Below are 27,698 nucleotides of genomic sequence, written 5' to 3'. Positions count from 1 at the left end.
TCTCTTTTCTTTGGGGAAATTATTCTATCTTTATGTTCAGTAAGGAAGAGATTAAACATGATCACATTAATTATGGTTCTTCATTTAATATAAAACTATAATCAAATGGCTTATATGTCTAAACAGTTGTGGCAGCAGTATTGAGAAATTATGACATTAAAGGCTTGCACTTAAGTTCAAAATGTTTAAATTATATCTCAGAAGAAACTGATGCCACAACCTTTTTTATTTTCAAGTAGAAATATGAAGGAGCAAACCACTTTCAAAATATACATATTTTTGCTTTAATTTCAAGGAAGTCCTTAGGATGCCTATAAAACAAAACTAGATTTTTTTTTTTTTTTTTTTACCTAGATTTAAGCCACAGTGCCTTCTTTAAAAAGGAAGGGGCAGCCTGGTTGAGCATCCTCTGACAAAGCCCGTGAAGCAAAAATATGCCGAGGACATGAAGCCTGCAAAGCTGGAGCAATGGAAATTGTCACTTCTGGCAGGACTCGACTCACTGGGTTTCTGCCAGCCTGGTGGGGACTTCTGGTGTCTGTGGCTCCAAAGAAGTCGGCCTCAGATTTGAGGGCTCATTTCCTGAGCCAGAAAACCCTGGAGCATTTCTGTCTGCATTTCAGGAAAAGACTTCCTTCAATTCAGCAGCTGGAGCTGCTCAAACACCCTTCTAGAAGGAAGAAAAATAGGAAATGGTCGGTATAGCTGCTCAGAACAAGTCGGGGGGGGGGGGGGGGTCCCCTTCTGTGGGAAATACCAAATTGCTATTTTGGGTTCAAAATCAGAATAGCAGGGTTTGGGGGTTTTGTTTTCTTAATATCCACTTCTTGCAGAATAGGGACGTTCACACGTGAACCACCTCCCTTCCCGCGTGGCTCTGTGTAGCTCAGTCCCTCTGCTGCCGGGCCATGCAGCGGGGTATTAGAGAGTACTTGGAAGTTAAAGTTCTCTTTGAAATGGTGACCGTCTACTTAAACCTTCCCTATAAAGCCTGGCGCTTGAGATAAAACCTCTCTCGATGAGCCCCGCTTCCCCGATTGTAAGGGTGTACTTTGATACCTGATAAAATCCATTGTTCATGACTGCTGGCTCCTGGGATCGAAATGAGGACTACTTGTAAAAACTGCCATCCAGAGCTCGCTAAATTTGCACTTAAAGACTCATTTCCAATCTCTCTGTAAGGCATACAGCACAACCAGTGCTTATACATATTTCAGATCCCAGCATGTAAAATAGCAAGAGTAGGCTGAAGGTGATATAATATTATAAAGTGCATTTTGAGTTGGGTAAACAAGCTCAGGGGGTTTCTGGCTCCTGGGAATTGTTGTCTTTGCTGCCTTGTGAAAAACAGTATTCACTGGGATTTTTAAAATGCATTCAAGAGAATGGGCTCAGGGGTAGTATAAATATGAATTATCCCTTCCTTTTTTGCATCATTATAAAAGCTGTTTTCGTTCAATACCCAGACAAATGGATCTGGGCAGTGAGGGGCAGAAACAAAAACCTCCTGCAAACAGGAACTATCGCAGTAGGTATGGATGTGTAAGTTTTACAGCACATTGGGAAGTCAAGCCCTGGGGAGCTGGGGAATCACCCTTCCAGCCCCCGTTCAGCCCCGACGAGAGGGGTCGGTGGAGCGGCCGGCGCACGCCCAGGATGCCGCAGACAGGCCTGAGCAAAGCTCCCCCAGATGACGCGTGTTGGGCATCTCCCAGCTCTTCCAGGCATGGATCTGCAACCTCCTAGTTCTTCTCTTCCTAGAAAAACACAACAAATTCCCATAAACACCAGATTCTTCTTCGCATCTTCTCCACCTGCCATCAGTGGAGAGCTATCGGCCATGCCTGCTGCTGACATGGGACGCTGCTGTGGCCGAGGAGGGCAGATGCTGGGCTCAAGTCATCAACCTGGGGACAGTCCATCATAGCACATGACTAGTTTGTCTTCCCCAGGCGACAGAAAGGTCCATCGCTGCGTGGTGCCACCATGGCAGGGCACCAGCCCTTCTTTCCGGGCTGGAGTGCGCCTGCGGGCAGCTGGGCTCAACTCTTCCTGTTCCCAGGCCAGAGGACACTCCCGGGGCTGAATATCAAAGGCCTGCTGTGAACAATGTCAGCCAAAGTGCATAAACAAAACCTAAAGAGAGGTCACAGCAGTTCCCACAACAAGAAGTTACCAGCGGTTAACAAAGGATAAAAGCAAAAACCCCAGCCCCTGGCCCCCAGTTCCTTCCATCTGCACCACCCTTGAGCAGGAGGGTGTCCATCACGGGTGAAATCAAAGCTTTCCTCTCCATTGTTTCCTCAGCAGCGAGAACAGCCCATGGCCCTCTGCCACCGCGGAGCTGGATGAAAGCAACCCGGGGCCCCCACACGACAGGACCTAGGGCTCTTGGTGCCTTTGTATCCGCCCCGTGGAGTTGCAGTAAAGCCCCTCTCCCAAAGCAGGAGGCAGAGCCGGGCTCTCTGGCCAGACGCAGTGTCCTGCCCCAACGCTTCACCGCTGGAGCATGGCTTGAGGCTGTCACAGCAGCTTCACTGCGGGCTCAGGAGCATCCACAGTGCAGCTCTGGGCATAGCACAGTGCTTCCAAAGCAGATGTTCACAGTCCAGCGTGGCATTGCTACTCCAAAATCCGCATCCTTGCGGAGCTCTGTAATTTGGATACCTTAACCTGTCCGTTCCAGCACGTGCAAGAGGGCAGAGTCCTGCAATGGCGATGGATCCCATGTCAAGACAGACTCCAGGAGCACTGCATTTGCATGCCTCCCTGGCTACGTAGTATTAACCAGCTGTAATTATTTACAGTCTTCTTCCTGCTTTACACACATACCGCTACTGCTCCTATTCTTATACTCCTCCCTCGACACCTCCTGGAGGTCACTACCAGGACCAGGCTGGAGGAACCTTTGATCCAATGCAGCTTTATATTTATCAGAGTAAATTAATGACTAAGCCTGGAACAAAACTATTTTGACTTGACAACCTTTATGTTGCTTTTGCTATATGGAGAGTTTGGCCAGATTGCAGCGACTAGTAAAACTTCAAGTGCCAATAGCCCAGGAGCTGCACCGGTGTCCCTACCTACCTTTGCAAGGACACGAGTCTCCTCTGCTTCATCCAGGAGACCAGGAGCTTGCTCCAACATGGCCTCCATCAACGGCAATACTTAGAACCAAGGCCCAAGCAGAAAGTAGCTACTGAACAAGGAACTAAAAACGGTGTGCACCATTACCAGCAAAAGCAAGGTTTGCCATGCAGGGACTATCTTTCTGGGAGAGTTGTATCCTAAATGACGCTTTTCATGAGAAATCCATTTAGTATTCCTCTAAAATTCCAGGAGGGTGAAATCCCCCACTCCTTCATCTCATTAAGGATGAAGGAATGCCAGGTATGTGGCAGGAATCTGGGGTGAGAGGAGGAGTGGGGTATATTTTAACCAAGCTGTAGTGTGGAAAAAAAAAATATAGTGCTCTAAGGATCAGGGTTTGAAATATATTTCCCAGTGCCAGCCAGGAGCATCACGCTAATGCACATGCTTAACCCAAGGGACATAAAACTAAGTTTAAGGATGACAAAAAAAACCCCCAACCCTGCCACATTCAAAAATGGGAGGTGCTTTTCCTAATGCTAGACAAGCTATGCAAGGTGTTATGCAAGAAGCTTACTAATAGCTCAAACCCAGTGCTAGCAGATGGCATCTACCTTGTGACAACCCTCCTGATGCGCGGTAAGAATCCGTGGTGGAATCCCAGGGGCACATCATTGTGGATACATCTAAGAAAACAGTTTTGGACCTTTTTAAGGCATTTTGCCTCTGGAGCGCTGACAGGGTATTAGTTGATGCCTTCTAAATCAGGTGGATTTATCCAAGATGAAACACTGGAAGGCAGCTCAAGGTGAGAAGGGTGACAGGGGAGGCCACCCCCAAGGAACAGGGGTCCGTGTGCCCCAGGGGACTTCTGGTCATTCTAGCAGCAACATAAATTATTTCTAAAATTGTGTGAAGGAGCCCTGTGAAAGTCCCTGCTAGCCCTCAAACCAGAGCAGGAAGACCACACCAACAGGACTGTTTCTTATTTGGACGTGGTTGGGCTGCCGTTCAAATGCAGAAACAAGTGTCAGCGAGGCAGGCTAGTTTTTCTTATTTATTACCATTCTCCTTTGAAGAGAGTGAGACCATGAAGAACAAAATCTCCACATCAAAATCTTTAGTGGAAAGATATGACTACCCAAAAACTGTTTGCACAGACTCAAACTCGCCTCCAAGCAAACCTCAGACAAGGCAGCGAGTCCCCAGCCTCCCATGCTCGTACAGGAGTTTTCCCACTGGGCATACGGAGCCATTCAGGAGCATGGAGGATACCCCAGGAAGAGGTGCAGAAACAGGGTGACAGCTCAGAGAGGAGGAACATCAGCCTCAGCTGCAGCCAACAGCCCCCCACCCTCCTGAGCATCAGGGCACTTGGGAAAGTGCCTGCACAGCAGCCCCGTGTGCCACCTCCATGTGCCACCACGGCAGCTATGAGGCTTTTGGGGCTGCAGGTTGCCATCACCCCTCAAAACTCCTCCCACCCGGAGGTCCACCACGCTCCCTTGCCCTTCATCTAAGGAAGGCACCCAATGCACCGTGGTCTTCCTGCTATCCAATACTTTACCCAATATGTGTTCCCAAGTAGTTCAAACGTGAGGAGCTTAGATGCTTTCCAACGGTTTCTCTCCTCTGGAATTTGGTTGACATAGGTTGGAATAAAGCCACACTTTTTCCTTGCATGTTGTAAAGCTCATTTGTCCAGACAGACCTGCCAAGAGCAGTACACTGAGCTTCCCTTGGGATGAGCATCCTCTTGATGTTAACTGCCTGACTATGGCTACTGGAAGCGCAGGAACCTGTATGCCTTCACAGAATCTCACTGGCCACATACAAGATGCTTTCCCCATCACCACAGCACATTTATTTCCTGACAGATGAAGAGAGAAGCTGCTTCATACTTCACCTTGGTCCTAAAATAAAGAAAAAGCTAAAAAAAAAAAAAAATACTGTCCTGCCTAAACCCAGGAATTTTAAGAGCATAAAAACTTCTGAGTCAGACCATAAATCCAGCCTGTGTCATATTCTAACTGACAGTGGTCAATAGCAATCACTTAAGAATAAAAGCATACCTGCATGGAGTGATTCTTACCATACTGTATGCTTCTTCCAGCTTCAGGCAGTGAGTGGCTTGAAGACCTTCCACTTGGCCCACTGTGCATTAAGTATAGATGGACCTATTCTCCATGATTTCATTTGACCTCCCCTCCTTCCCCACAAACCCCTTCCAGCCTTCCCACCACCCTTACTGTCTTCTACAGTAACTACACACTCTGTGAAACTCCCTGCTAGCACCATTCTCAGGTTAGTTTTGCTGTTATAAATGCCGAGGCACAGAACTGAGGTCAGAGCAAACAGCCATGGCTTGTCGTGAGTAAATAGACATGAAAATGGATCCAGGTTTCCTGAGTCTTGGTGCAGTACTCTCATCACGGTCTCTGCTGCATTAGGAAATGGAAACCAAGCCCACTGCTCAAAAAGAGGAAGAAAAGATCCCTAAGGATGTAAAATAAACAATAACATTTAAAATACAAACCAAACCACCCTTGAAACTATGGCACTTTGCCACCCTAAGAGGTAGGGCTGGGCTTGTGTGATGAACAAGGTGGGGAAAAGGTGTTTGTCAGCTAAATACAGGAAACCAAGCACCTGAAAAGATGGAGCGAAAGGAGCCTGAAGAACTCTTGGGAAACAATGCCAGGGGTTTGAGACATTTAGTACTGAGAAGTTTTGTTGAAGCTGATGCTCAGGGACCGGCTCGCTATCTGCACAAAGCAGTGGGAGTGAGCAATGGGAATCAGCACAGCTGCTCTGCGCCTGACATATCGAACCGGGGTGGAAATCCCACCATATGACTTTGGGGATAATGTTAAATCCATTACAGCACTCTCCCCTCCCCTGCCCATCCCACACAAGCTTCAAAACTTCTGGTTTATGACTGGCTGCTAGAGGATAATTGCAGGCTGTCTCTGGAGGGATAATCCTAAATTTTAAGTGACAGTTCATGGGCATCTTCTCTTTCTTCTGAAATGCTGTCTTACACAGCACATTAAGTATTTTGGAGATTAGTAACTGGAGCAAAGAGTTCTAATCTTGGTGTCCTAGCAGAGATTTAGCAAAGAACAGTTAGTGTTTGAAGTTGCTATGGCACAGGAAACATAAGAAGCCTTGAAGACCAAAAGCAAGGCTCGTATGCAGCTCAAACGGAAATCTGGGACATTAAACACGTGATCTATGTTTAGTCTCCAGGGCTTCTCACTGACGTGGTGTTTCCACTCGGAGCAGGTCTTAGGGACCCTGCGAAAGGGGGAACCCAGTTTGAGCTCTCTTTTAGATTAAATAGACCAAGCTCACCACGCCTGTTAAATTGCAACTTGTACTTTTGTATTCTTTGACCTGAATTAGGCGATAACTGAATTGTATAATAAGGTTACAGGTTGCTTTTAACTAATATACTGAGGACCAAATGGGAACCACTTGACCACCTCTGAACTGGCCATTGCACTTTGTCAGCTTGCAGGACACCCGCCAGGGTAAACACACTACAGATTCTGAGGCTGTTTGCACAGCGGCTCACTCAACAGCAGCCCTACGATCGCTTGGCAAAGGCCCTCACAGCACCAGTTCAAGTTTCCTGTCCACAGAATGATTCTTTTTTTTTTTCAGTAAACGGTTTTCTTGTCTTAATGATTCTTCCTGCTGCTCCTCACACGACCAGAAGTCCCATTAAAAAGGAGCCAAGCAGGTGCCTTATTGGCCTGCTCCCCTCTCGGGTGGCATAAGCCAATGCACAGAAGAAACAGTCCAAGCCCCTTCTGGGTTTGGTGAGCCCTGTGCCAATTGTATGGAAAACAACCAAATTCTGCACATGGGTATGAGAAAACCTTGCCACAAGTCTCACAATGGTGGAGCTCCACAAGGACTCTGACCAACCCTACTGTCAAAAATAACGCTGTTGCGTCCTCCTGCCCTCAGCACCACGCACTCCTTCCATTTTTCTCCTGCCAGCACCAACCACCACAGCAAATCATATCAGGGAACTGAACTTAAATGGGTAAAATTAATCCCATTTTGCAACATTCACGCTTTTCAAGGTGCTACTCCAAGCAACTGAATGCCCACCAGCACATTCAGAACAGCCTGTGATCAAATGTGATCATTAGTTACTCCAGCTATTGTGGGGATAAAGTAATGAATTAACAGCTAATATTTAGGAGATTATAAAATTATGCTTCCATGAAGCTGTTTAAGCAGCTGATCTGGCATCTCTGTACAGAATTAGACAGCTCTGCTTTGAATTAATGCAAGTGAAGTGGTTGGCACCATTTGGCCAAACATTTAAAAGTAATATAACCACCCACTACAGATACCCTTTTAGGCCGTCATTCTGGAACAGTTTTATGCACACCGTCCTCTTATCTATTTAGCAACCAACTCCAAGTATTGGAACAAATTTCCATATCTTGAGTAGCCACTCTGCCATTAGAGCTAAAGATGCGTCAGAAAGGGGTCAAATAGCAATGGCACTTCATGCTACTCCAGGTCACTGATAGGAACTGAGATCAGAAAAGACACTTGTTGGGGTGTAACTTTGCCATGTTTCAGCACAGCACGTTTTTCCACATTCTTTACCACCCATAGAATTGCCTTAATGGTCCTGAAAATCAGTACGCCTCCAGGCAGCTAGGGATAGGATCAATAGTCCAAACTTGAGGTTACCTGAAGGCAGCAAGTTCCCTTCTCCTGCTCCTCCCCCCACCCAACAGCCTGTTAGGACCACACCAAAGGTCCACCAAGACCTGTAACCCACCTCAGAGCGACCAGTGCTGGGTGCCGCAGGAACCACATACAAGAGCAGGTCTGTAACACCACTTCCCTCATATGCTTGCTGAGGAATACACGGCTGCAGGACCTCTTACACACAGGTGAGACCTCCGTGTTTGATGGCAGATTTTTCTTTTTTTAAATCATAGGTCTGGGTAATACTTTTTGAATCCAGAAAGGTATCACATCCTGTGGCAACAAACTCCTCACTTCAACACCAACAAGTACCTCACGTCCTTTTTTTTGAATCTGCCACAAGACAACTTCTCTTGATGCTCTTGGGTGGCCCTTGCAGACAGTAAGCCACCACCTCTTCACCTTCTTTATACCAGTTATGGTCTGGATACGTTCCCCAGTCTTACCTTTTCCAGCCTAATGCTTTACAGCTCTTGCCAAACTGATGGAGTCTGCTCAGGTTTCAGTTCAGCATTTAGTATTGATTATTCTTTTGGGAAAGCAATAGCAAGTTGTTCCGTGCGAGAACTGAATCCTCAGTCAAATTTAAGCTGGAGCCTGGCCTGCAAACCTGCATTTTTCAGCAAGGTACAACCAATCAAATACATCCTTATTGCTGTACTCTTTGAAGAGGTCAAATCACCGAAACACATAAGTTAGTGGTAAAGCAAAAAGTTTGCTTTATTGCTAAAACAACTTTTCATAAAAAAGTCCCATCAGTCAAGAGCTGCCTTGCTCAGCTACCACTCTTGTAAAACCACTTAAGGACTGCACAAGATTTAGCAGTCCTTCTGGACTGCGCTTTATGGAGGGTTCTGTCTTTATAGCTGGACAGTGCTTTATGTGACCAGGTCTCCAGTTTCAACTAAGACATCAATATTACTGACATAAATGAAGTCAAAAAGTACCTGAAATCCCACGGCTTATTCGGCAGTGCTTTAGCAGAAAGTGTGTAGCAGGAAGGAAATCAAACAAGACGCGAGTGCAGGAGGCCGCAGGAGGAAAGACACAGACCAGCCCCTCTGGCCTCCAGCAGCACCACGCGTCCTGACCAACATGTCCTGACAAATGCTCGCTGCGACGAGCGAGGGGGACACCTGCTGGACTGACTCGCTTGATACAAGCCCAGCTTCTGGATCATGCAATAAAAGCAGTATAAAACCAGCACATTTTAATTAAATTAAAAAAAAAAAGCTGTAAAACATATACTCTCAAAAAACCCTGAGTCTTACTATGAAAGTTTGTAAGATGGTATTTTTCTCTGCAGCGCACTTCTGTTGTGTCCTCCTTGCTGATGCATACTCCTGTGCCACGCACGAGCAGCACTGAGCGTTGCAAGCGCTACAACCATTCCAGCTGACACCCCAGCGTGCCTTGTCCTCCTCGTTCAAGTGACTGGATGAGATGCTTAGCGCTCTCTGAGCAGCCAGCAAGGCTAGGCTGAAGCCTGCACTCCACACACTGCTCATACTGCAACCCAGTAACTCTTCTCTTCTCTGCACTGTTATCTCCACCCGAGGGTCTGTGCCAAAGGCGCAGTGCTATGCCTGCTCACCAGGATTGCCTGTGCTGGATGCCAGCACTCTGCTAGGTGCTAATGCCTCTGCTGTCCGTGGGGCCTGCTTTGGAAGGCGAATGGGAACATAGACATTTGAAGCACAGTGTTCCTTGAGGTATTCTCCCCCTTTTTCTTCATAGTCTTTTCTGGTTATCCAGCCTTCCTCACGGGTCATGTGTTCCACAGCCCAATCCCTAGCCCCATACCAGGCATCTAAAACAGGACTGGAAGCAAGGTGAACCTGGATGGAAAGAAAATAGAACAACAACGTCAATTCACCACAGGACAGAAAAGCCCTTTTTACCCTGATTACAGTAGTATATGACACAAACCACTGAATTTCAGAAGTTTGAGCCGATTATTCAGTGCCTCTGGGGAAGAGTAATGTTAGGAATGGGTTTGAAGTGTGTTTTCACCTTGAGATCAATTTTCCATGAGCCTGCTGTGTTTCTACAGGTTGAGAAAGCACATGGGTGTATCACATTCACAACCAACAGCCCTCACAGCTGGAAGCCAATGCCGGAAGAATTGCTGGTACTGCAAAACAAGTATCAAGGGCTCCAGCAAAAATTTCCTCAAAAATTTCCAGCAAAAATTTCCTGCTACTTCAAGCAGGGAGGAACACTGCAGGCTAAGAAATCACTGTAAGTGGGAAAGGACCACACGTACTCTTTCCACTGGTGTAGATTCATACTTCCATTTAAACTGTTGCTATTACCATAGCACAAACTGCTTTCCTGGTTCAGCTATGGGCTTGCTAGACTAGACACTGCGTAAATCCCACGTGCAATATCTGTGAAGTGACAGATTTCTGATAGGACCACACTACAGACCACATTTTAATGGAAAGAAGGAAGCTCTTATTCAGTTACAAGCAGCAACATTAAAAGCAGCATCATTTTCTTCCTATAGACACAAGTTACACACAAAACTTAGCAAGCAATATCCTTCCTAAAACTACCAACTATATCCCTGTAACTAAGTTTCTGTCAGTCATACCTGGCTCACAGCTACATACAATAACTGTACAAAACAAGGGTTGTGGAATCACAAGATTATATTTGCACTGACTTTTTTTTTCCCTCCCCAGTTTATAACCTGATTTTTCTATTCAAGAAGTTAGTAGATTTGAGAAGACAAGGTGGTTTCAGAACAGCAAGGGAGACTTTTGCAAGTCTCCTTACAAAATGCAAGGCAAACTCTGGGACTTGCCCAGCTTGTACTGTGCTTGCTACTAAAAATGTAGCAAGGGATCACAGGTTTGTAAGATATTCACTGAATCTCTATTGCTGCTGTCCCAGACAGTCATTACATGTAACAAATTGAACATGTAACTAGTTTTGAAGTTAGCACAGTTTTTCCCAGCAACTACTCCTAACAAAGATTGCTTGTTCCAGATAGTAACTGTCCCAATCCTAAGAAATCAATCTGCAAATTTCCAGCCAAAACTGCTTGTGTGTGCATGGTCCTTTAGCTGAAGCAGGTTTTCCTTTTCCAAGACATCTACCCTACTCTCTCTAACGTCTTCAGAAAGAGCAACGGTACCTTTGCTTAACCTTAATTTTCTCAGGTCAAAACAGCTGTTTTGAGTGTCTTGTCATAAACCACTCTCCATTCCCATGCACTAAGTACACCCACTCTGTACCTCTCCCAATCTGAATTACTTCTGAACATTAATGAATGGACTGTTCCATCCATGCAACCATCATGTCAATACACGTACCTGAAAAGACGACTGGAACGGCCTCATTTCAAGGAGTTCCTTCTGGACTCTGGCTTTCAGTCCAGGGTACATTGTATTTCCACCAGTGAGAAAAACATTCTGGACAAGAATAGCTTGTTGCTCCTTTGGATACCTACAAGGAACAAAAACCAACTTCAGTCCTTCTCAAGGACATCTCTCCCTATGAATTGAACAGCTATGGGGTGATATCTTGTCTTCAGGATTCACTTTGAGAAACTTCCTTCACTTCTCTAGCATGAAAACCCGTGTTCATTTCTTTTCTGGAAATTCAGGGGGTGACAGAAGAAAATCCTTAAAGCACTCTGTGCACCATACCCCACAAATCAACAGCTCAGTAGAGCTGGAATTCTTACATTTCAGAAAATGCAATCTCGTATGTTCATACAGTTCAGGGGTGACATTTTGCTAATGCTAAGTTGTCTGGAAATAATTGTCCAGCAAGCGTGCCTATATCGTAACTTAAAAATGTCACCCCTGATTTTTGGTCTCCCAAAACCAGAGCTCATTGTTTCAAGGGATGGATATTTACAAGGGTTTGTTGTTTCCCTCTGTAACAAGTTGGACCAGGAGTCTCCAAAGTGGGGGGCGTGCAAGAGAATCCACTGGGGTGCAGGAAGAGGATATTTTTTGTACCATTAATAAATAAATAAATTTTAAAAATAGTGCTTATTTCACCTTTATCTCATCCTTTTTTAATTTCTATTTTTGTGTACATTTTAAAATGTACATAATATACTAGTTCAGTAGTACCTGTATGTAATTTACAAATACACGTATATTGGAGGTGTGTGCTCAAAAATGTTTTACTGATGGGGTAATCAAGTCAGCAGTCTCCAAACTTTTTTAAGACAAGCAAAGTTACACATGGTTTTCAGAACAGGAAGGCATGTCTAACTTCAGGAAGACAGCTCAACCCCACCAAAAAGAACTATTCAAACATATTTTCTCCTATTATTGTTAAGTAACCAGTATCGCAAAAGCTGATATCAAAACAAGACTAGCTTATTCAAAGTAAGTGCCAAGTAGCTTTGTAAACTCACCTCTCAAGGACATATTGCATGGTTTCTGCTATACCAGCCTGGTCTTCTCCTATCAAGGAGGGCTGGAAGACAATCTCTGGAGCCCTGATTCTTTCAGTGCCAAGGAAAAGCTGGTGGTACTCTGCCAGGTTAAACACGGGCTTTAAAAAGATGAGATTGAAAAGTAGTGGGAAATTATGTTAAAGAATAGTAATGTTCTAGAATAAGCAAAGTTTCCAAACAATCCTGTATAAAAACCAGACCGTAATGCTCTCACAGAGAAAGGGCCATGCTGTAAAAGGTTCCAAAAAGCCAAGGAAGCTGGACCTTTCCTATACTTTATTCTGTTTGGTGCTGCTCAATCCTAAGGCTCAACCTCACAAGTTGAAAGCTGTGTCTACTGGGATGCAATATTGGGCTATGGATCACACACAAAAAAATTGAGCAGGACTTTCTTTTTTCCCCTAATAACATGGGACTGCTACCACAGGCACTGCCTGCAGAGTGAGCCAAGTGGGTATATTCATGCTCTAAACCACCAGCTAAGATTGCAAGGACTTCTCTCTTAATGTCCTATTCAGATAGTTTAAGCACCTCTTCCGAGAGCAGGCAAAAAATATTTGCATTTGGAGAAATGTTAGCAGACTAGCTGGACAACCAGGAGGCAGCAACCTCCGGCACAAGGTGTACCTATAGAAGTCAAACCTGCACTGCAGCAACAGGCTTCTCAACTTCAGGCTGCTCCTCAGCAAATAAAGGTTCAAACTCATTAATACTTTCCACATCCTCCAGTGACTGTTCACTGCCTAATGGATCCAAATCGGGAGTCTGGAAACAGAGAAGGTATATTAAGGTAGGTTAGCTCAGGTGTGCTAAGCACATATATGGCTTCAATTCTGGTGATAGATTTGGAAAATTCAACCTATTCCCTCAAATCTCAACTCTTTAATATGCCTGAAACCAAATATGCTATTCTCCAGCACTGCATACAAAAATCAAAATGGTGAACGACCTAGAAAATAGGAGTTAAGACAGACATTCACTCAAAGTATAAAAATCAAACACTTTTCAATCAATTTATCATGATGCCACCTCAGAAATTAAAGGCCTTAGTCAAGAGGCTGACTGCCAGGATCCTAGCCAGCCATGTCCTAAATATAACAACATAGTAAAACTTATTAAAATAGCTTTTTAAATTGGTTAAAACTTGGTGCACTCCCAGCACCTCCCACTGCTCTATAATTACCATTAAATTCCCTGTCTTGCTTGTGTGGGACTGGAAAACAAATATTTGCTAGCTACAAAGCCACCACACAATTTTTGACAGTTTCAACCGCCTAGCATTTGCACATGGGATATACCAAAAGCCCTTATATTTTACACAGATGGGAAGGTGCTCCCTTATATTTTACACAGATGGGAAGGTGCTCCCAAAGCCCCTTCCCAATGAAGGGCATCACTCAACATCCTAGAGTACCTTACTGTTGTGAAGTAGGAGCAGACTTTTAACTAACTCCTTTATTTTTGTGTTACCTTTGGGATTTTGTTGCTACAGATTTGTTTTTGTTATTTTAAACTTGAAACATTGTTGCAATGTCTAGCAAGCAATACCAGGATGAGATAAAGCTAGGTCATTTAAACATGCTGAAGTATCTAGCTTAGGTCCGCTTAAAAAGCAAGCCATTACTCAAACTGAAGTTTAAGCACTGTTCATTGTTAGAGCAAACAAACGGTAGTCACCTGAAGTTATCTCCCACACTTATGCTTTTTTAAAATCCATTTCTTTTTATGTCTTAAACCTACCAACAGAAAGAAACATAGAACTCTGCTGAAGAGTTGGCACAGACCCTAGGACAACATAATTAGCTTTTAGTCTCCTTTATATTGCCACAGAGGGATGGCCTATCTTCACAAACGGTTTCGGTGACAATTGTAGGCTCTCTCACAAAGCAGACCAAACAAAAAGGCTTGCCAATTCATTCCGTGGTCTGAGATTACACCCAGTAAAGAGGAGGAGCATGGGATCCAAAACAGACATGTTGGAACTTAGGCACAACCACTGGGCAAAATTACAAGGAGCTGACAGTCTTTCAAGTATCTCTTTCTAGAACATGTTCTTTGGACAGAAGACAGGAAGTTTCTTTACCACAATGGTAAGCCCATGATCTACCTCAGTTTCTCTCAAATGCAGTCATTGATTCTTACACAAACTTTGCTGTTAAGGATAGGCAAAATATAACCAAGAAGATACCAGCTCACCTGTTAGTTTTGGCTAAGTCTCAAGTTCCGTATAAGACACAAGAACTCCTATATCTGGCACCACTCTCCCCCCTATGCTTCAATTTTCTGTTCTTCTCTACCTTTTCCTGAGCAAAGACTGATATAACTAAAAAAGCTCTATCTTATGTGACTTGAAAGGCAATTTCAAGTAAATGCACGAACAGCCTTAGACCAGCTCTTAGAAGCAGCTGCTATGTGCTGGGCCTGTATTAGTCTGGCAAAGCAGACAAATAAGCTTCCCATCTTCAAGACAACTCCAACAACCACGTGTAGCAATTAATCTTTCATTGTTAAGTAAACAGAACAGAACATGCTGCTTAATTGCACTAAAGAAAGATAGCCAAAATGAAGGCAAAGGGTTAGTTGTTTACCATGAAGTTCTCTGCACCTGAAAGGGAAGAACAGAAAGAAAAACAAATACTGTTTTTAACAAAAAGCTTGATAGGTTCTTCTATATCTTTAATACAAGGCTAGAGACATTTAAGGATGGTTGTGTTAGGATTATAACCACTTGAGATTCAAGTACTTAAAACTCCATGTCATTTAATTGTCAGACACTGGAGGGGGGGGGGAATCTTTAACATACCAGGCCCACTTATTTCACCAAAATTAATGCAAAAGCAGAGTTAGAGGTTGGTTTAAAGTATGAACAAAGTCATTATGTTAGCTGCTGCATTTACAATCCTCTAAGCAAGTCAACCTTAAGTAAGGACAGCGGCTGGCACACACTGCCAGGAGTAAGTAAAAATGGAAGTAGTAGTATCTTCAGTGGTACCTTCTCTGACCCACTAGGGATATTTTCTTTTTCTCCAACTTCTTAAAGATGTGCAAGAAACTTTTAAGGAAACTTACTGATTTCATGTAACTGTATACTTCAACTACTGTCAGGAAGCCTAGAGATTATGCTTAGAACTACACGGAATCAAACTATAAGGTATGTCCCAGAGCACAGTGCAGAACAGCACAAGAAGGGTTACTGATTTCAGGCATACTCTATAAAATCAAAACTGACTTTCTGTAGCTACATAGGAAAGCTGGAAAAGAGAGAAGCAGTTACCAAATTAACAACGAGTTGCAGTATGTTAAAGGAAAAGCTTAGTTCATTGATAAAAGGGGCACATTTCCAAGCATAGAAAGAATTCTCTCTGAGATAAGAGGACGATTAACTTGGTGAAAACATTATACCTCTGGCTTGCTGTCCACAACATCTACTTCAATATTGACTTCTGCCTGTAGGATTTTCTGCTTCGTCTGTTCAACAGACAGACTCAATTTGTTGATGTAAGACTGAAGTTCCTCTGCAGAGTCCATGTTCAGCTCCACCAAAGCTTTGTGGAATTGATCCATTTGACCATCTTCTAAAAGTTCCTACAGACAGATCAGAGTTAGCTGTGATGAACAATACAGGGTAATCAACTATCTGTCAGCTGTGCGTGTACAGACACTTTGCCTTCATTACTAGATATTACGATATGCATGCTTCAGCAGCATTCAAAATATTTCACAAAAGAAGTATTGTTCAGAACCTGGAAGCATCCTCTGCATCAATAACCTCTCCCTTTTATCTTGCAAGTAACCTTAAAAAGCTCCTATCAGAAAGCACACAGGACAGTAGCTTCTTTACAGTGATGCATGACCTTCTGATAAAGCTCCAAGGGCAGCCTGCCCCCCTCCCAAAAGATGACACAGAAAACTTTGCCTTGATTACCTGTACGTATAGTAACCTGTCCAGCCTCTCTTGGTCAAGTTGCAGCTTCTCTTCTCGACGACGCGCATTGAGTTCTTGAAGTCGACGCAATTGCTGCTGCCGCCTCTCCTGCTTTTCCTCTGATGTCAGAGTGCTTCCCAGCAGTTTGTTAGAGAAAGGCAGCTGCATCTTGTGCATGTTGTTCTCATAATACTCTGGGGACCGCCACTTCTGTAGCTCTGAATGTTTTGAAAGCAAAATAACTGTTTTGCCAGGCTGAAAACAATGATTTGTATGTTGTATGCACTCCATGCTAAGTTCAGGCTTAGAAGAAAGAAGGCAACGACAGTCCAGCCTAGGGTTTTGTCACCTCTTGGCAGCTGCCCCCATATTAGCTACCCCCTCAGAGCACTACCTTCCAGTCACGTTCTTCGTGCACATGGTTCTTAGCGCTCTGATCTCCAGCATGCAGGAAACACAAAGTACTAAGAAGTGGGAAGTGCACGCTAATGTCTCTTCTCTCTTCCCAATGTAAGGGAGAGTTCTCACACATTTCTAAGGACTCCTGCAGGCTCTTTCATAAGTGACGAATTTAAGAAAAGGCTCTTCTTCGGCCACTACTTAAGATGACATTTACCATGGAAATTTTAAAACTTCTTTAACTCACAAAAAGTCATGAGAAGTGTCCTCTGCAATTTTGGAAACCTTAAAGCAGATAAGAAATGCAGCCAGATGCAGAAATCATCCTAACCAATATAATGTTTTGTTGGAAGTATAAAGTAACTAATAAAATAAACTCATTTTACATTCTTTTCCTCTGAAATAATCCCAATTTTTATTCACAGATAAATTTGAACTAATACAGATTTTTTTTTGCAATTTAATTTTGTTTCTATCATAATATTAAATTCAAAACTGTTGTCAAGCATTTCACATGAGGTGGATTACCAGAAAGACAGCTATAAAGAAAGAAAAACAGTAGTAGAGTATTTCTGCCAGAATCCCAGCCCACTTGAGAACAAGGGATATAGAGGACAAAACTAAGTTTGGATGAACACTATCTAGTAGTAAATTACAGCTGGTTTTACCTTCTATATAGTCCTCTGCAATGTAGCTATGCTCATGCAGTATTTCCTCCATGCGACTGAGAGTGATGGCAGCAAAATGTCCTGGGTATTTCAGCTGAAGAAGGCGTTGGAGATATACAGCTGCTTGACACCCTCCAAGATTAATACGTTTGCAGTTTTTAGCATCCAACCTGAAAACTCAGAGAGACACAACTGAGACTGGAGAGATCCACAAGTTTAACATAAACCAGACCTCCTACTTTCCCCACTGTCCTGGTTTCAGCTGGGAGAGAGTTCATTTTCTTCCCAGTAGCTAATACAGTGCTGTGTTTTGGATTTAGTATGAGAATAATGTTGATAACACACTGATGATTTAGTTGTTGCTAAGTACTGTTCACACCAGTCAAGGAATTCTCAGCTTCCCCTGCTCTGCCAGATGCACAAGAAGCTGGGAGGGGGCACAGCCAGGATAGTTGATCCAAACTGGCCAAAGGGCTATTCCATACCATACGGTGTCATGCTCAGTATAGAAACTGGGGGGAGTTGGCCAGGGGGCAGTGATCACTGCTCAGGGATGGGCTGGGCATTGGGCAGTGGGTGGTGAGCAATTGCACTGTGCCTCACTTGTTTTGTACATTCTTTTATCATTATTATTATTATTTTCTCTTCCTCTGCTGTCCTATTAAACTGTCTTTATCTCAACCCACAGGTTTTACTTTTTTTTTCCGACTCTCTCCCCCATCCCACCGAGGTTGGGGGGGAGGGTGAGTGAGCAGCTGTGTGGTGCTTAGTTGACAACTGGGGTTAAACCACGACACCCAGTATTACTTAATTTCTGATACGGTCAAGTATACAGGTGAGTATTCACAGATAAATATTTCAGGAGTCAGTTATCGGAGAATCTAACACATCTGCTTTTCTCAGACCACAAGCACAATCACTGCTTTTTTTTTTTGCAGATACTTTCTGAAAGGCTCTGTTCGGCTCTAAAAAAACCCAAACATTAAATAATTTTGGCTACAGCAAGGAAATGTTCTATTTTAAGAAGGGAAGTGATGGTTAGTGGAGCTAAAAGTAGTCCCTTTAACCTTTGTAACATTTCACAGTTGGCCAGGTGTAACCCTCAAAAATTTGAAGCATCTGCCAGATATCATAAAGCCACTTCCTGCACTAAGGATTCAGAAAAAAAGAAAAAAAAAGAAAAAAAAGAAAAAAAAAAAAAAAAGAGTAGAGCAATGAAAGCCTGAAGAACTGCAGAAATCTCACAGAGCACTTTCTTTTGTCCCAAAGCTGCTTTTAAAACCTAACGTATGGTTTTTAATGTCTGATCTTACTTGGGGCAGATACCCACTTCTACTTTTGAAAGTATGGATCTATGCATGAATAGTAACTAACAACATGATACGTACAAGGACAGCACTGCTTCTTCCATTCAAAATTCAACAGAACTTAGCAAAATCTGCAGACCTAGTTTTTCTCTTCAGCATAAATTAAGACCTGATCAGACCTTATACTACAGGAGTTAGAACACCGAATGCTAGAGGAACAGGTATTTGCAACACTGAAAAGTCCGTGACTGACAAAGAGAGGCCGCACCATAGTTAAGACACCAAAGAACTCACCTGCCTTCTAAGACTGGCAAAATGTGCGTACACTGATAACCTGAAGATATTACCAAACCACTGGAGGGCCAATTCTGTCTTCTGTTGTGGTAAAAACTGTATAAGCTATCTACGCCATAGGACACTTTTGGCACTTGATAACATTCAAAGAGGAGCTCTGACATCATTTGTCTCGAATACAGAGGATTGCACACTGCTTCTGTCAAAACAATTGGATGATCAACACAACCCTGTAAGAGACAAGAGAAAAGAAAAATAATAAAGGTATGAAGGGAAAATCCAGGGATACTTATCCTTGCTTCTTCTTTTGAACATCAGCAAGAATTCCTCCCAAACAGCGATGAGAAAGCACCTTATGTGAAGGCTATTAATCATGTAAGTTAAATTATATCTAGTGCTTAAGGGGGTAAAAAAAGAAGTCTTGTCTACAGCAGGGCTTCCAATGTCAATTCAACCAAAGAATGAAGCCCTAAGGATGGAGGAGAATGGATTTTTAAAAGCATATACGAACTATTAAAAATCTAAGTAACCAAAATCTACGCGATGAGGAGGTGAAGCGTGAGTGAAAACTGGTGGAAGTTCCGTTCAGCACTAGGTAAAGCTTTCAAACTGGTGTTGTCACGCAGGCAAAAGGCTTCATGGTCTGAGGAGCAGCTCTCAACTCAGCTGGGTATAGAAAACAAGCAGTCAACGAGCACTACTAATGAGAGCACTATACAAAACTAATAATGTTTAATGTCCTTCTCAAAAACTGACCCTGGACGCTGGTTCTCGGCCACAGCCTGACAAGACGCCGCAGTCCAAACCTCTCACCCTGCAGCTGTATCCTCCCGCTTTCGTTTTACCACAAAACCACGACGAAATTAAGAGAATAGCGGGGTTCAAAAGACTCCCCTGGGGAGCTCCTGGCCCGGCCAGGGTTGCCACAGCAGGCTGCTCAGGGCCCGCCACCCGGGCTGTGAGTATCTGCGAGGAGGGGGACAACACAACGTCCCCGGACAATCCGGGCGGTGCTGGACCCCCCATACCCGGTGCGCACCCAGGCACAGCCGCTCCCTTCACCCAGGCCCCCCACAGGGCCGGGCCTGGTTTCACCGGCGCCTCCAGGGCCTCGCCGCGGCCCGGTGTCCCCCGCCTCCCCGCCCGGCCGCACCTGCGAGGCGACGCCGAGGCGCTGGAAGACGTGGTCGAGGAGCAGCTCCTGCAGCTCCAGCTGGACGGGCACGTTGCGGTCGAAGGGCGAGCGGAGCAGCCAGCGCAGCGGCTCGGGGCTCCCCAGGTCGTTGCCCACCTGCGTCTCGGCGCCGGCCCCGCCGCGGGCCCCACGGCTGCGCGCCGCCAGCGAGCGGAACCGCAGCAGGGGCTCGGCGGGGACGGCGGGGTCGGCGGAGGCCCAGCCCGCCCGCGTCTGGAAGGAGCCGTTGTCGATCACCAGCGGCACCGGCTGCGGCGTCCGCACGGCCGCGCTCGGCTCCAGCACCGGGTCGGGGGCCCAGCGCGCGTCGCGGAAGGCGAACACCCGCGAGGCCGCCGCCATTTTGCGCCCTCCCCGGCTCCCTCCGGCCGGGAACGCGGGCACCCGCACTCGTTCCGGGCCGCGGCGGGGCGAGGGGCAGCGCCGGCTAGTGGCCGCGGCCCTCAGCCGCGACCAGGCCGCGGGTTGGGCGGCCTGTACCCCCCAACTCCGCTTCCACGCAGGGACACCCGCGCCCTCCGCCACTCCGAGTTAAACTTGGACCTAAAACCACCGCCCCAATGTCCGTGGTCTGCCTGGAAGTGAAAACCCGCGGCCCTGGCCTGTGCCGGACCGCCCCGGGAGGTCACGGACAGAGCGTGTGCTCCCTCAAGGCCTCCTCAGCACTCGGCGAGCACGGCTCCCTGCCGAAAAGGGTGCCGGCCGTGAGTGAGACGTCCTCGCCTTTCCCACGGGCGTCGGCCGGATCCGCGCCCTGCGCCGGGGAGACGGGCACGCAGGGCGGGAGCCGTCCTGGCACGACGGGCGGGAAGGACAGGCCTGCTCGGCGAACCGCGCCGCTACCTCAGCTCGGTGAAGGGCCAGTGCGGGCCCCGGGAGGTCCCGGTGACAAGAGTAAGAGAAACACTTTACCCTTAAAACTGCTTCTGCTCCCCCCGTCACTCCTGTCACCGCATTTGTAGGCAAACCACTAACAGCTTGATTTTCAGAAATGCCACCAACCTGCAACCCCTGCTGTGTGAAACGGGGACTGCAAATAGTTAGCATCCTTGAAGCTCAGGTCATTAATGGCTCTTCTCACTTGTTTACCCAATACACAAAGTAGGGATAATAGCTTGCTTTTATCACACAGGGGTGTTATTAACGTGAATTAATAAGAATTTGCAAAGTTCGTTTGGATCTTGGGATTAAAAGGCTCATTTCAAGGGGCTGTTACTACATAAAAGCAAACACATGCACACAAGCAGGAACGTTAAATGCATGCAATCATTCATAACGTGCACTTACATAGCTGCTCTCTTCTAAGGTTTACTGAGAGCACACAAACAATTACTTTAGCCAAACAGCCCCCTGTGAGGTAAGCGATAGATAAAGGTTTTATTTTCTTGAAGGAGAAACACACAGTGTGATGAATATCAAGTTAACCAAAGTCACCTATCTGTTCCTGCTTTGATCACTACTGAAGCCCTTTACTATTAAGCAATACATGTATAGACACATATCCTACGAAACATGCTAGCTTGCCTGTCTTGGAGGGAAGGGAGATAGGCAATTAAACTACAAAGGTTTATTTTCCTAATGGATTAACTAGTAGATGGAAACAGAGAGTAGGCTAAAAACAGAGTCCATGTTAATATGGGACATATTTATGCTTCATGTCAAATAAGAGAGTCTGGGAGAAGAAATTTTTAGCTAGTCATTCTCTACACATCTCTGCAGGGTTTATTCTGTTTTATTGATTTCTCAGAAGCAACCTTGGCTACCCAGTTTCAAAGGGGCTGAAGTGCTCGGTTACCTCTCCTATATCTGAAGGCATAAACATACCTTTAACTATTGTTTTAACATAAGCCTTGAAAGCTTCTTAACTTGTAGTTATCCTTTAAATAGGAACCGAGGGAAGGAGAATCACATCAGATGTTTTCTCAGTTATTCTTATCCCATATTTAATCCTTATTACTCCCTCCCTGCATACCACAGGGCTGCTCCTTTTGCTACCCATGCTGAGTATATCAGCCATCTTCCTGTGATTAACACAGTGATGCAATGAGGGTTATTAAAAGGTAGTTAGTAAAGCGGAGCAGGCAAGCTGTTCTAAACTTAGCGTAACCTGAAGCAAGCAATGAAGTATCCTCTGGTTCCTTTGGTGAATGATCTGACCTTTCCTCTTCTTTTCTTCTGGTTTTGTTTGCCATTTGTAATGCTGTTGATCATAATCATTATCTGGCTACAGCTTCTACTTAATGAAGGTAAGTTCTGGAGCTGATCAGATAAAATGCTCCTGCATAAAGGCTTTATCTATTAGCTTCATCTTTAAAGCACTCTGCTAGCTATTTTTGGGCTAATGTCACTTGTCACAGAAGGAAACAAAAGGTTTTTTTAATAATATTGGTAGCATACGGAAAACCAAACTCAAATTATTACGCTTTTCTGTTAAAAATGCTTATAAGAAGACAAGCTGCTGCCAGCTGTTCTTCCTTACCCTGTCCCTTTTTCACAGAGGCAATTTAATTTAAGGAAGGCAAAGGACAAGTAATTTTTAAAAATTTCTATTAAATAAAACCCCCAGAAAGCAAACCTAACCTTTTAATGTTATTAGTTCATTATTTAGCTCATTAGTTAGTTAGGGCATTATAGTTCTCTTACACTTTTTTTTTGGGGGGGGAGGAATGTTACGGGGGGAGCTGTTACGGTATTATTTTATCAATGCTCAGGCTGATGATAGAAAATTTTTGAAGGGAGCAGAACATGCATTTTCATTTATTTGTGTATTTTGCATCTCTTTCTGATCCACCAGTGATTCTTATTTCTAGCATGTCAGTAACTAATAACAGGCTTTGGTTTAGGCTAATAATAGGCTTGTTGATGTACTCAGGAAGATAAAGCCTTGCTAGTTTGCTCTAATCCCGGAGCATAAGCAATCCCAGCTGAGGAATCAATTGTAAGTTCAAAAGCAGCAATTCTGCCTTTGCAGAGCAGCTGTAGGAAGGAAAATAAGAACAGAATTTTACTTCTGCTTTTGCTTCTATTTGGTGCCCTCTGTTCTTACTTAATAACATGGTATCCAGTCCTATAATAGATCCCAGAGGAATAGTGACAATGAGACAATACCCACAGACAGCAGAGGAACAGGAGGTATTCACCACAGCAGAGGCTTGTACTCCTCCCTCCTTTCCTGTCCCACATGTGTGTGCAGGCTGAATTTTTTATTTTCAGCTCCTATTTTGCAGGCTTAGCACACAGCTGATGCTCCTAACAGCCTCTGCTTGTTGCAGTAGTAAAGTATGTTCCCTCCACATGCTCAAGTGCACTCTTGCAGGTAACCGCACAGCGATTAAAAAGCACAGGTTGTAAGAGGTTGTGACAATTGTACAAGCTACCCTGAGCAGCACAGGCATGGCTTACTGCTGATGCCTGAAGAGCAGAATAAACTATCTACTTTGCTTAGGTAAAGGGTAGCTGTGCCACATGCTTACGCTTAGGTTGAGTGTCAGCTTTTTGCCTGGACAGAGTAACTCCAGAATATCCTGATGCCTTGAATGAGATTTTCAGGTTGTATCTACTGCATTTACCTTCACAATTTCTGGCCCTATAGTGACTGTTATTAGCACCAGGCCTCCAAGGATTTCCACAAATGCTCTAAGTTCCATTTTAATCAATAAGACTAGATACTTTACTAAATATTTTATATATCAGTGTGTTTACAGGATTAGAACATTAAAGTGTTTCTCAATCACTCTTAAAAGAGAAAAATAAAACAGTGCTCTTTTTAATAACTTCCTAACTAATTCAGTCATATCCACTTATTTTATGTTAGTTTACAGCAGACACAAGTAAAAAGTGATGTGTGTTTCAGCTCCTCCCTTAGTATAGTTGCTGATTAAGAGCTAATGGGTTAAAATCAAACACTTGTACAGGCCTCTTATTGCCTAGTTATGTTTGGAAATCCTTTATTTTAGCTGAAAATGATTCAGAAGAACCTTGCCCAGCTTCTTAGATAGAACATGTAAGGCTTGCAGCTAGGGAGAAAAAGTAATGTACAGGTATTTTGTGTTTTTTTTAAATCTCTTTCTAGCAGAGATGCCCAGTGCAGAAGAAATAAAGCAAAAATCTTCTGATGAGCCTGATTCTGACTCTAAATTTGAGGATGAAGCAACAGAGGAAGAAAACCAGAATGAGACATCCAGTATAGAAACACAAGAGGAGACACAATCCAGTGGATCTCTGGGAAAACTGAGGCCCAAGCCTGCTTATCTGAGTTCAAAACCAACAAGCCAAAAGCAAAGCCTTCTTGCTGCAATCTCAGCCAGCTGGTGTCAGAGCCAGAAGATAAGACCTTCCCATGTTGAGAAGAACGATGTCTGTAACATCCTGATGGTGAGTAGTGTGACCAGACTACCTCTTTGCGTATCTACTGCTTTTGTGCCTCAGCTCTGATTTTTTTTCACTTTTGCCTGACTCCCTAGCCTCTTGGGTAAGAGAAAGCTGCAAGATTGGTTTCTGCTTGGTTAATGACTAACAAGGTATTTTTTTCTGTCTTCTCTATTATAGACAAGGTAAAGGTAACACAAAATTGTACAGAATAACTATAATATATATGTGTATTGTATAAGTATGTGTGTATATATTTTAAAAGATACATATACTTATATAAAAAGTCCTTGAGAATTGAATTTGAAACAGTAAAAACTGCTACCTATTCCTTTAAGATAAGAAGCTTAGCTCAACTTTATACAGAAAGTCTCCTGGTATGCATGGCTGATTTTATGTATCTTTAAAAGCTGCTTCAGATTTCTTACCAGTGCAGTACGTGACTAAAAATTAGACGTATTTCACTTGCTCGATAAGAGCTGAAGCCAGAAGTCTCTTTGCAAACACGGCAGTCCCAGTCCTCTTAGGCTTTATACAAATCCCCAAAGCTATATTTGAAGCAGTGGAAGAGCTTAGTGTCTTGTGTGTCTTCTCTTTCCCTGTGCCTTGACTGTATGTTCCTTTGCAGAAGGGGCTGAGAAGGGAAAGCTGGTCTGTGCCTCCACTATCACTATTCACAGTCCTGTCCACTCACTTACGTTGCTTGGATTTTTGAATTGCAGCAACTGAGGTACTCACCCATGCTTCCTTCCACCAGCTTTGCTGGAGCAGTAACCTTTATTAGGCTGGAATAGCTAAGGACTGGTATCATCTTAAATTGCTGCAGTTGTTTGACTAGCACACCCTGAAGCTGAGCTTTAGCATGGAATCTGTAATAGATCAAGACAAAGTATTTTTTACCTCATTAACACCACCAAAGCAGTACCAAGTCAGTGTAGTAAGATTTTTTCATTGTTGTTGTTCAAGTGAACATATGTTCACGTACACAAGTGAACAGAGGAGTTTGAAGAACTGGGGTTTAAACTTCACCCTTGTAGGACATAATACTCATACTGAAAGGCATGTTAGTTGTGTTGGGTGGGTGAGGGAAGGGAACAAGCGCTCATGGTCTCACATCATTTATGTCCTACTGAAAATTGAACCTCTTCTTGAAGACATAATTGCCATGATAATTCTCCTCCTCCTTTTCTTCACCAGCTGTTGTGCACCATGCTTTCTTCTCTCACCTGGAACTTTGTCTGCCAGTTGCTCCAGATCTCTAATGTCCTGAGGATTCAACTGCTGCCATCCTCTCTGATTGTCTACATGGCTCAGCTGCTTGTTTTGCTGGGTGAAAAAGTTGTGAAAATCCTGGGCTCCCTGAGGCTAGAGAGCAGAGGGCTGTTAGCTTCAGTCTTGGGGAGGAGGTATAAGTGTGATGAAGCTCCCAGAGCCACCTCAGGGTGGAAATAAAGCAGGTAGTCCCACAACCATTAGCAGCAATCCTGTTCACCATCAGTGAGAGCTACTACAGCATGGCAGAGGGAGGTTAAGTGTCTGAAAAGGAAACCTAGTCAAGACTAAGTCACCATGCACTTGGGTCACAACAGCTACTTTCAGAGTCAACAGTATTGACTGGCTAAATATTAAATGGACAACAGCAGCCAGCCTCTTGTCCAGTGCTTGGGTGCGTTCTCTGCTCCCCTCCCACTTTACAGAGGGATGAATTCCTTTTTTATAAGGACCAAACGCTACACCGGCAGCAGTGATACTCTCTGTTCATCACTACTAATCTTTGATTTCAGACAAATAAGATCAAGGCAATGGCTCTCAGTAGTGGTTTGTACTGGAGCTTAAATGCAGTACAGCCCAGTGATTATTTTATTCATACTGCGATTAGCACTTTTCTGATCTCCAACTTGTGAGTTCTCAAAGTAGGAAACAATTTTTTAATGCTCAGGTCTAACAGATGAAACAAGCCTACCTCCAATTAACAAGAAATAATTAAGCCCTTAGCAGATACTGAACATGCATTTCTTTCATTTCTGTCCAGGCTCTGCCTTTTCAGCACACCTGACAAGCTGATACAAGGGTAGCTGTATTACAAGTGCCCAGAGGCACCCATCGACAGATTGGTTTATGCAGTTGGTGGGACCACAAGGAGGTTCGTGGGGCTGGGATGAGCCATAATTTTGTGGTCTAAGGGTTTGTCCAGTTGTCAGGCTATGAACAGAACAGCTATTTGCTCCTGCTGCTGATGCATGCATTCAACAAAGGTTTTTTTGAAGGGGACCTAAATTAGGAAGTTGCATCCCCAGAAGTACATTGCCACTTGTGAAAATGTTTGTCTCTGCTCCTCGTGCGAAGTAACTGTGTCTCTCCAGAGCCTTGCATGGGCAGACTGTGTACAGTTACACTAACCTGTGCTAATTATGAAGCATGCCTTGTTTATGTTTACTTGTCTTTCCCTCCCCATCCCCTGAAGTCCGCACGTCCAAATATTTGTCCAGAGCAGCATGCTCCTAAATAAAACTCGTTTGTCCACATTTATTTTCGTGGGTCCTTTATTTAGGACACCCGCCCCCCCCCCCAAGTATTTGCCGTTCCTCAGCTGTTTGCCGAGGAAATGGCCGTCTCTCCCTCTGCCCCGAGGCTGACCCCGGGCTAGGCTGCTGCTCCTTCGGGGACGCCCCGTTTCTTCCCCCGTCTGCCGGCGCAGAGCGGCTCGGGCCGGGTGCCTCAGGTAGGCGCCGAGGGACCGGTTCCAGCTGCTGCTGTCCGCGGGGGCGGTCCCGGGAGCGGTCCGGGGCAGCGGGCCCGCCTGGGGCCCGCCCCGGCCCCGCCTCCCCCCCAGCCGGCGCAGGGGCCGGGCCGCGCCTCGGGGCTCCCCGCGCAGGCGGGCGGCGGCCGTGTCCCCCGCGGGCGGGCTCTCGCCTCCCGCCGAGCGGGACGCCTCGCCTCGCCGCGCCGCCGAGCTCCGCGCCTGTCCCGGGTGGCTCCTGGCCGGCCAGCCCGAGTAACGATTTGGGCTCTGGGGCCGCTGCGAGCCCGGGAGCGGCTGCGGTGGAGCTCGGGGCGGGTGCGGGCGGTCCCGCGGGCGCGGAGTGAGGCGCTGCGGCTGGCGTGCCGCGGGCGGATGTCGAGAGAGCTCCTGTCTCTCTTCTTCTTCTTCTTCTTCGCTTCTCCGGCTCGGCCGCTATTGTCTGCAGCGCTGAGCTGCCCAGGTAGGCTGGTGCTCGGTGGTGGCAGGGAGGCTCTGGCCGTGCCCCGGAGGTGCGGGGCTTCTGTTGCTTGAGGTGCTGGAACGTGC

General features: G+C 45.1%; 4 protein-coding genes across 5 annotated transcripts in view; 3 read left to right on the top strand and 1 right to left on the bottom strand.

The window, feature by feature from the left end:
• The window catches only part of IFT52 (intraflagellar transport 52), a 231,549-nt gene that overhangs the window by 77,467 nt on the left and 126,384 nt on the right, over positions 1-27,698 (top strand). The gene's annotated exons all lie outside the window — the stretch shown is intronic.
• On the bottom strand, positions 8,530-20,716 carry ACTR5 (actin related protein 5). Its single transcript, XM_075517241.1, has 9 exons — positions 20,000-20,716; positions 18,847-19,076; positions 17,246-17,415; positions 16,179-16,396; positions 15,656-15,838; positions 12,896-13,018; positions 12,212-12,351; positions 11,151-11,283; positions 8,530-9,668 (listed from the first exon to the last, which is right to left on the bottom strand). Exons 1-9 carry the CDS (start codon positions 20,381-20,383, stop codon positions 9,411-9,413), a joined length of 1,839 nt encoding a protein of 612 aa, XP_075373356.1. The 5' UTR covers positions 20,384-20,716; the 3' UTR covers positions 8,530-9,410.
• LOC142417005 (uncharacterized) lies at positions 20,362-26,900 on the top strand. The gene is made up of 3 exons (XM_075517242.1): positions 20,362-20,935; positions 24,114-24,415; positions 25,607-26,900. The coding sequence occupies exons 1-3, from the start codon at positions 20,602-20,604 to the stop codon at positions 25,859-25,861; spliced, it is 891 nt and encodes a 296-aa protein (XP_075373357.1). The 5' UTR covers positions 20,362-20,601; the 3' UTR covers positions 25,862-26,900.
• The window catches only part of ARHGAP40 (Rho GTPase activating protein 40), a 44,380-nt gene continuing 43,929 nt past the window's right edge, over positions 27,248-27,698 (top strand). Inside the window, exon 1 of one of the 2 annotated variants that reach the window (XM_075517101.1) lies at positions 27,248-27,612. In XM_075517101.1, the coding sequence (XP_075373216.1) occupies positions 27,525-27,612 (88 nt within the window). In that variant the 5' untranslated portion in view covers positions 27,248-27,524. The remainder of the gene's footprint in view (positions 27,613-27,698) is intronic. The other variant, XM_075517103.1, reaches the window with a different exon arrangement.

Source organism: Mycteria americana, chromosome 14, assembly GCF_035582795.1.
Source record: "Mycteria americana isolate JAX WOST 10 ecotype Jacksonville Zoo and Gardens chromosome 14, USCA_MyAme_1.0, whole genome shotgun sequence".
NCBI lineage: Eukaryota > Metazoa > Chordata > Aves > Ciconiiformes > Ciconiidae > Mycteria > Mycteria americana.
The sequence above is the reverse complement of the archived record's forward strand: the minus strand, read 5'-3'. Positions and strand labels throughout refer to the sequence as shown.